This window comes from Diachasma alloeum, unplaced genomic scaffold (assembly GCF_001412515.2).
Source record: "Diachasma alloeum isolate Michigan unplaced genomic scaffold, Dall2.0 Dall_scaffold_00315, whole genome shotgun sequence".
NCBI classification, from domain to species: Eukaryota; Metazoa; Arthropoda; class Insecta; order Hymenoptera; family Braconidae; genus Diachasma; species Diachasma alloeum.
This window is the reverse complement of record NW_021680454.1, coordinates 597177-607095: the sequence shown is the minus strand read 5'-3', so window position 1 is coordinate 607095 and position 9919 is coordinate 597177. Positions and strand designations below refer to the sequence as shown.

At 38.6% G+C, this 9919-nt stretch overlaps 1 protein-coding gene across 2 annotated transcripts in view; it reads right to left on the bottom strand.

The window, feature by feature from the left end:
* Positions 1-8076, bottom strand: part of LOC107039986 (glutamate decarboxylase) — a 25761-nt gene extending 17685 nt beyond the window's left edge. Inside the window, exons 1-4 of one of the 2 annotated variants that reach the window (XM_015259872.1) lie at positions 7949-8076; positions 5436-5521; positions 5174-5264; positions 1757-1993 (exon numbers count right to left, since the gene is read on the bottom strand). In XM_015259872.1, coding sequence (XP_015115358.1) covers positions 1757-1993; positions 5174-5264; positions 5436-5492 — 385 coding nt within the window. In that variant the 5' untranslated portion in view covers positions 5493-5521; positions 7949-8076. The remainder of the gene's footprint in view (positions 1-1756; positions 1994-5173; positions 5265-5435; positions 5522-7948) is intronic. The other variant, XM_015259873.1, reaches the window with a different exon arrangement.
* Positions 8077-9919: the final 1843 nt, after the last annotated feature.

The following is a 9919-nucleotide window of genomic DNA, read 5'->3' as shown; positions in this document are numbered from 1 at the left end:
AACATTTTTACCTCTTCTCCACTAAATTGCTCACATTAAAAAAAAATCCGAAAATAATGATAAAAACCACCAGTTAATGGATTCCGAAAGTGCCCCCGCACCGGCGTTTTATATTCTCCATCCCCAAACGACCCATAAACCCCTCTTATCAATACCCGATAAGAAATACATTTTTTTCACCTCAACAGACTGCCAATCATCCCTATCATGCCCCTGGTGATTTCATTGTCCTCACCGCAATCTCCGGTCATCTCGCGAGGGGTTGCTATCGTAAAAAAGAATGAAAAAAATCCGAGTGAAATATGCCCCCTCGAAAAAAAACAGGGGTTCCCTCGAAGCAGCGTCTGACTCGTACAAAGGAGTCCGGCGGAAGGGGGTTGGCATTCCAGGAGGGTACGTAATCTAATAACGAGGTTTTGTGATGCCGACGAGCGGCAGGGGGACTCACTCTCCCCACCTTTCATATCAATCCGTGCGGTGCAAAAGTTGTTTTGGCTCCTCTGTTGCAACTTTCTCCCCCGATTCAGCGCTGATGTGCCGGTGTTTTCCAGACAACTCGGGCGTTTTGACGGCATTGTGCATTAGCATCCCATTCAAACGCGGTAATCGAATCGCGCTGAGATACCGGGCCGGCCGATGTCGGGGGGGATTTGCGGTCGACTTCCGGCGCAGGGGGCGGAGGAATATCGAGTGGTTCTTGGGGACTTGAAACGGTTTCGCATAACCAAGTGGATGGTGCTTTCGTTATCTGGCGGTGGTGGTTATCCGGAAGCCAAGTGGTAGGAACAAAATACTTGACTCAAGTCAATGGACGGGGTTTGGTGGAACGAAAAAATTTCATTGAAAAACCCAGCGAATTCGCTAGAAAATTATATTGAATTTATTCGCAGCTCATCTGCGCGAAATGTTCAATGAAAAATGTAGATCCCGATTTTTCGGAGACTTCTTCCATTCAGAGCCATTCGTTGGCTCCCATTTTCTTGTCAAGTTTTTGCCAAATTTTTTAGATGAAAATAGAGGAAAAATAAAGTGGGAAAAATATGAAAAATCCTCGCGTATTTTGAAGAGACCGAATTCTGTGAATTGTTTCGTCTTTTTTGGGAAGTTATCCGGATCATGTTTTTTTTATATTGAGAGATAAAACCATTCCTCAGGATTATCGAAATGTGTTTGCTCGCATTGTGACGCCTCACCCGGCTGACCAAAATCTGCCGCTCGACAGATTTTTTTGGTCAAACATTTTCCGTCTCCCGCGGCAGCATCACCATTTATCACAGTCCCGTAATGCTCGTGTTATATTTTCGAGGAAGGGAAAGGGGGGGTGCAGGGGTCACACGCAAAAGGGGGATGGGGGTATCTCCGGTCGCCTTATCTACACAACCGTGCGGGCGTATGCTAAATTGAATATGAAATTATGCGGCTTATCGCGCACTCGGCTCATCGCCAGGGGGAGGCTACATGCGCGTATTTTATAAGCAAATTATTCTGTTAGAAAAAAAAGTCAATGTAATTATTTCGGGTTTGTTTGCTTTTCAAGTGGATATCTCGTGGGGATGATCTCAAATGAAAACGGATTATCATGAAAAAAAAATTATTTTTGACTATTGTTTTATTTTATCTGAAGCACCGATAGAATTTCATTCGCGTAACTGTCTAATTTGAAAGATTTTGGGGCATTTAGAGTTCAAAAGCCAACAATCGATTCGATTGTTACCAGAAAATATATTAGACTCGATGGAATTATTTGTGAACTCACCAGTTTTCACTTGATACTTCAGAGTGGTGGCGCAATCAAGCAGGAGCTGCTGAAGGGGTAGTCCAGTGTCGGGAATCTCGAGATCGAGGAGTTGCACCATCTCGGCCGGATGATGAAAATCAAGGATTTTTGCGTTCCGGTCGTTGGTGGATTTGATGAAGTCGAGTAGAATGTCCACGACTTTCATCAGGAACTCCTTTGTCGCGGGATATCCCTCCATGTTCTGGGGGAGGATATCTGAAAGCAGAAGGACATTCCAGATGTTTATTTTCGTTGGGAAAAATTGAGGGGAAAATGGCAGACTTGGAGGGAAGCATTACCGCATCATTTTCATTATTGACTATTCATGTTGACTAATAGTAATCACCTCAAGTGTATTCATGGCTTCCGGATGAATTGCGTGGGACGTCTGGACATTTTCTGATGATGCAGGATGAAATTTTGCGGAAGGACGACATTACGCGGAGCGGAGACGACATGCATCCGAAAATTAGGGCGACATTACGCGGAATGCGGACGACATGCATTCAAAAAAAATAGGGCGACATTGCGCGGATTCTAGACGACATACATCCGAAAATTCGGACATTACGCGGACTATTAGGGCGACATTACGCGGAGCGTAGACGACATGCACCCGAAAGCCATGAATGTTGATCATGATCCTCAGTGCGGAAATTCCACGACAACTTAATTCTCATCATTTGAGAGCGTACAAAGTCACTTGCAATTTTTAAAATGAGATTGTTTGAGGATAAGTGCGCATAATTGGTCCATTCACCAATTAAAAATCATCTTCCGCAAGTATATAATTCACAAATATGGCCACAATCCTCTTGATTTCCTCGCTGGCCTCATCCTCTTCTATAAATCATCGTAGCTCACTCGATGAAAACCATTGGAATGATTTCACCTCATCAAACAATTGAAAGTATAGACCTAAATTGACACACTCTCACTTGTTTGGTGGGATGACACCATCCTTAATCATCCCCGTCATTCTCCCATAATCCAGCGATCCATCTCGCCAACATGAGCCAGATTCGTCAGTATCTTCCTGAGGTCGTCCCAAAAAAGCGAAATAACAAAAGGCCGAGTAAAAAAGAAACAGAATCAAGACAAAATGCTCAAGAGGAGCGGGAGCAGTCTCCAGTCAGATTCCGGGGTAAATCCTCCTCGGATTAAGCTGTCCCTTTTTCACAGCCAAACTATAAAGTATCCGAGGAGTTGGTGTAGGCAGGCCTCCCTTCTCTCATGAGAGCTAGTCTCTTTTCCATTACCGCGATCCTCCGGATAAGCAACCACCGCATTCACGACGATGAAGGAGCGAAGAGGGAGCAACTGAATTGTGGGCTTCAACCGTAATTCAATCCACAGGGGAATTTCCGATGCCCTGAGAATTATCCTTATCACCCATAAACTTATCAAGAGGCTGTCTTGATTTTTCTTTGTATCTCTATTATTTTTTCAATGAATTGCATGAAAGAAATCTTTCAGCATTTCTATTCCCGGATTTTGGGCGAGTCATCTTATCAAATTCACCTGTTACAGTCTGATTATTTCGTTAATTTTTCAAAATGCATGTCTGCTGGATCGAAACATTTTATTTTTTAATAAAAACTGTAATTGAGATTGTGAAAAGAATTAGCCATGTTATTTATTTTTTTTCCTACATCACAAATGCACCCCAAACCCCTCGACAAATGTAATTACAGTGTTTTCCAGGGCGCAGTTATCCCACCACTAGTACCTCGGATTTATAAGCAGGATTAGAACCGAAATTTATGGTTACGGGCAGTATCTTTCCGGCCTTTCTCATAAAAAATATAAACACATGAAGAAATTTCATAGATACACCTAGTGAATTCACAAAAAAATTCTAGAGAGGTTTTCTATTGAATTTTTTACTTATTTCCGAAAAAAATTGAAAAACGGTTCAAGTTGATTTTGACTATTGGCCAGTTTTCAACGGATATCTCGGAATCTAGGGGAGATAGCAAAATTTTAGCTATAACCTTTTTTGCAGCCCTTACTTCGCTCTACAGAAAAGGTTATTACAACAATTTTGCTATCTCCCTTAGATTCAGAGATATTTCTCAAAAACTCAGACGAGATTTAAATCGACTTGAACGGTTTTATCGCTTCGCTGCTGATTTGACTTTAGAATTCCTCGTCACGTCACATGTGTCAATAGCATCAATATTTTGAGATTGATTTTATAAAATTTAAATAGTGCGGGGCGACGGGGCACGCACGCATCCGTTATCGTCTTGTGACACTTGTCAGCGAGCAAATATCAAAACACAAGGGGACTGTAAGTGTCCCAGGAAGAGTCGAAAAACCCTTTTTCACTCCCCTGTGGCGTGTAATCTGTTCTGAGCCACTCGAGCTACTTTGATGCTCAGTGCCTTCCGAGCCAAACCCAAAATCCTCAATTATTATGCACCCCAATCCTGCGGCACCCGACGGCCACGAATCCACCGGTTTAAATCAGGACAATATTGTCGTTGGATGGGACTCTGGGATTCGACGAAAATCTCATCACTACGGCTTTATTCAGTCACTTGGGTAGATGACAATTACTGATTCGATTACTCTTGGGGTTGGATTGTGTTGCGAACTATCGATTGAGGGGGGTTTCCGGTCTTTTTCCATTTTATTTTAGCTTTTTTTTAATTTTATCATTCAGTTTGGATTTAAGGGTGAAATAATTTTCTACTTTTGTAGTCCAACATCAGAGCTTTCATTGAGCCCCATTTGACCGGAAGTTTCCGGACATTTTATAACAATTTTATTATTTAAAATTACAGGTCTGAATTTGAATCTCAATATTGAACCGTTTAAAAACATTTTCTAAATCGGAAAAAAATTAGAATGTTTACTTTTGGAGGAAGATTGGTAGAATAATTTCAAAAGTGCAATTTTTGAGAATTATGAGCAATTTATATAAATAATTTATAAATAATTAATTTTCCACCACAAAAAAGATTTGTTTGGCAACTTTCATCAATAAAACAAATTGAAAATTCTTATGAATAAAAACGTAAAAAAAGGAAGCAGAAAATTTTAAAAAATTAATGGTTTAAAAAATTGACAATTTATCAAGAATTGTGTGACGTACAATTACAATGTAATATTAAATTGCTAGTTCCCCATTGTTAACGAATTTTATTAAATAATTTAATTCCGTTCATTTTTCCCTAAAACTTCTCAAAAACATTTGTTCTCCAAAAAATAATATGACAAGTTTCATCTCTATTTTCATTTAAAATAATAATGTTCATCAATAAAACAACGGAAGAATTCTAACAAATCTAAAAATAAAAAAAAGAAATGAAATATTGAAAAAAATAATGACTTAAAAAATTTAAAATTGATGAAAAATTGGCTGACACGACATTTTGCTGAACCACTCACCCGAATATTTGAGATTGCTGTGCTCCCTGCTCAGGGAGTAAGTGTTCTCGGAACTCATGAGTCTAGTTGGTGAATGGGTCCGCGCAAAGTTCTGCAAAGACAAACAGCCACCTTAATTTACCCATCAGGCAAAAAATCCGCTCATTCGTGCCGTACAAAAGTTAAAAAATCATCAATCGCAGGCGTGCGTAATCATGATATGCACAAAGAACATCAATAAAGAGAGGGAAAGTGATAATGAAATGACATGCGATGGCCTTACATATAAGTATTCCTTGATCGCGGTGATTTTAGTCCCGATCATTTGCACATTGTCCATGTCTCAGACGTTCTTCCCCTCGCCAGTCCCTACAACAGTCAACAATAACAGTGTGCTTCAGTTTTTTCGAGACTTCCGCAAGTGATTGCTTCACGAAACTTGGATTTTCTCATTTTTAGGTCGTCAGCAAGGGGTGGGTACGGCCACCGAAACATGGACAGCGTTATCAGGTTTTGGTTTTATTATCCTCCAGGATATGTCCCATGTTGACGAAGATTTGGATAAAGTTTTGTGAAGGAGATTATGTGCGAAAACTAGGGCATGACAGACATCAGAATTCAGTAGCGAAGTGGTAAAACGGTTTAAGTCGAGTTTTTGAGAAATATTTCCGAATCTAAGGGAGATAGCGAAATTTTTGTAACTACATTTGTTGTAGCTCTTAATTGCCTCTACAAGAAAGGTTATAATAAAAATTTTGCTATCTCCCTTAGATTCCGAGATATTTATTGAAATCTGGTCAATCGTCAAAATTGACTTGTACCCTTTTACCACTTCGCTACTGAATTCTAGGTGGAGGATGGAGAAGGAGATGATTTTGCGCGAAATTTAGTGCAAATGAACTAATCAAATAAAAATTCCAGTTGTTTATTCTCTGCTCAAACAATAATTTTTTAGACATTTTTGTGCATATTCACCCGAATAATTCTATTAATGAATGTAAAAATCACATTCTGTTCGATTAGAAAGCGTTTTAGGGATATCTTAGAGCCACAGTTTCATCTCAGTTACATCTTTCGATCGAAACGATTGTGATGAAAATATTTATTCATCTCGGATTAAATTCGGGGATAATAATTGAAAGAATAATGTGGTGTCGATGAATTTTCTCGCTCAATGTGAGAGAAGAGCTCGCAAAGTTCTTAACACTGTTTAAAAGTATTTTTCAGTGAAAAAAAAAAACATTTTTTCAGTGATTTTATCCTTGATTAAGTGCGACGCGCGTTTGTGGCTTATGAAGAGAAAATTAGGTCCGCGAATAATTGTTCAATCATGCGACTCTTGATGAGAGAAAAAATTCACTTGGTCATGAGCTAGATCCAGTGGCAATTGGTGCGTGCGTCATCATTTTATTATCCGATCATTCCTTTCCCATTCCGCAACCTTTTCTACTGTGCACTGGGCTCGTGGTGTTTCTACTGAATATCTTTACGTCGTTTTCATCAAGTCAGATAATTATTTGTGAAATAAAACATCGAAAGCCCATTCAAGTGGAGTGATTTTAGGGGTAAGTGTCGACGATAATTTTTACTTTAAAAAATGTATCTCAACATGTTTTTCCCAAAATTTATGATTTTCTGAATGAATGCACATGAAGTATCGTCACTTCACTGTTAATAATTAGGAGAATATTTTTGGACACCTTTTAAACCCTTCACTCATTGAAATTAACTCATAATCTTCACTTCACACAGGAACAACGAATTTCTGAACTTCGTAGACTTTTGGTGGACATTTTTCAGACACTAAAAAACGTTTGAATGAAATAAAAATTTATCTGAATTTCAAACGTGATTTAAGATGTTTCAGCACTTGTTCGTATAAAATTCAGACAAATTTTCATTTTATTCAGACGTTTTCTAGTGTCTGAAAAATGTCTACTAACGGCGTGTGAAATTCAGACATTTGTGTTTGCTGTGCACCTTCGATGAAGCCACACTGTTAGAAAAACATTGAAATTTCATGGAGACGTTTCAGATTTCGCAGAAAATTCAATGAAATTCCAAAATTTGATGAGAAGTCCCCAATTGATGGAATTTTCTAGGAAAAATTAATATTCAGTGCAAATCACGCTGAATTCTCAATTTATCGAAAATTCGAGAATATATTTGACAACATTTTTTATCAATTAACATTTCCACTGAAATTTTAAGGAATTTTGTAATTTAAAATTCATAATTTCATTGAAAAATCGGGGGAACTGCAAATTTCCATTTAATTATTCCGTGAAAATTAATGTAAAATCAGAAAAATTGAGAGCAATCTTTCCTTGAACTAAAAATTCCTCTGAATTTTCAGGGAATTTGACAGTGAATATTCATCTTCACTTGAAAATTCATGTAAATTATGGAATTTCCGTCTTCCTACCGCCAAAAAAAATTGGCCTTTCAGAGAAACATGAAATTCCACTGACTTTCTCCCCTCAAATCTCCTTCTAATTTTTTTTCCTGAAAATCCAGCCAAATTTTTTCAACAGTTGCACTCTTACAAAAACCTCGAAAACCTACGTTTTCGAGGAATATCTCCGAATCAACGGCAGATATCGAAATTTTCGTAAAAACATTTTCTGTAGCTCTCAACTCGGCCTCCAAAAAAGGTTATGATAAAAATTGTGCTATCCGCCTTGCATTCCTCGATATTCCCCGAAAACGGCCGCCTCGTTTCTCAATTCCCCAAAAATATAACTGAACTGAACTAAAGAACCGAAAAAATGAAAACAACGAGTCTGACAATCTCACCTGATGCGTTATCTCCGCTTGTGAGCGTGCAAAATATCGTTGGAGACGAGGGAGAACGACGGACGGGCGTCGGGGTGGTTATCACGGGACTGCGGAACTCGAACCTCGTCGGCTCTTGAGTCTCTCGGGCTGACTCGACCGGGCTTCTCCTCCTGGCTGACCCAGTTTCCGTTTCACTGACGGGGCGGGGGTGGCTCCTGAGGGGAGGTGAGGCGTGGCCGCCCGTCACTTGGTTACCGTAGGGTGGGTATACCACGTGGGCGAAATGCGGGCGTGTCGTAAGGTCCACCAATGGCACTCGTCGACTCGCGAGAATGCCGAGTGGAGGGGGCAAGCGGTGGTGCGAGATTTTCTTTTGATATCGCGGACGAAGCGCTGCCCGGAATGTGGTTATCCCGACGAATTTGGGTAAACCGAATGCCTAGAAATCTCACCATTATCACGGGAAAGCCTTGACTTCTCGACTCTTGCATATTTCATTGAGGTTTTTGACCGAAATCATTTGAATCAGGACGATACATTTTAGGGCATTAACGCGGGGGGTATCGATGGATTCAGTAGCTGAGGTTCAGTTTCAGGAGTTTAAATTGTTGCTGTAGGTCATGGGGTGGTGCATGCAGAAAAGTAGTCTAATTCGATTAAATGAAGTTTATTAGAAGCGAATGAATAATTTATGTGAAGGTAGAGGATTTATTTTATTGAAATGAAATTTAGTTTAAAAAATATTTCGAAAAAAACATTTTTCTGGACGTGGAAAAATAATGTGAATATTCGAATTGTAGTTAATTGAAATTTTGTTTTTAATGTTTATGCATTTTTCAGAATTTCTTAATGGATTCTCAATTTTATGACATTTTTTGTGTTATTTTTGGGGAAACTGTCGCATTTTTCAAAATCTTATGACGTTTTTTGTGACACAAATTCCGCGTGACCATCATATTCCATCTGAATGGCAGTGGCAACCTGATGCTACTCAAATTATTACTAAAAAAAAATCACGTCACATGATTCTCATATTTTTCTTATGACAAAGAAAAGTGATGATTATTTTCACATCGCTAATCCGTACTCCAATCTTAAAAATGCATCATTCGAAAGTTATGCCCCACTGCCCTCTGCAATCTCAGGCTACCGGAATCGTCGTCCAATCAAAATCCTCTTGAAGCAACAATCCATCTAAATCTAGGGCAATCATTGACCCGGAAATTTATCGGAATTGACACTTCTTTTAACCCGTCCCTGTCGATTCTCATGCGAGTGCTGTTCTATGACATTACTAACAGCCACCTGACGTTGCCTATTCAGAATAGAAGTTGTAGTAACTCTAATTACAATGAGATCAATTTTTGGGAACAATTTCCGACACATTTGACGTTTTGACATTGACTTTGTCCGGAAATTCATTAGTTACATCTAAAATGTGCAATGAACTTCGTAGTTCTTTCAGAAATGAAAACTATTTCATAGAATTTTCAGTATTAAATTTTCACGAGAATAATACTGAACTCAGTTGAAGGGAAACGGACTTATGAAGTTTGAAGTTTCAGCTAGAATTCAATTTAATTCAGATAATTTCCTACTTAGATAATTTTATGAGTTGAAACAATACGGAAATGTTCAAATAATTTAATATTAATAATCTGATTTTTTACAAATATGAAACTGCAAATTTACTACTAAATGAATAATTCAAATTTCTTGAAAGGGGATTTGCGATTACACAAATAATCATGAATCTTCCTACCTCGATTATTGATTGATAAAATAGTTGAAAATTTGAATATTTGAATGGATGGTACTTGAGTACTCGAAAAATTTTAAGAGTGATGTTATCTAATTGGTGGCTACAATATTTAATCGTAATAAAATATTACAATATGATAAATAAATTGTAATGTAATAATTAAAATGTATCGCTGCCCTAGAAAATCTGGACATGACAATCGGCTCCCGCACGATTCACCCCTTGAG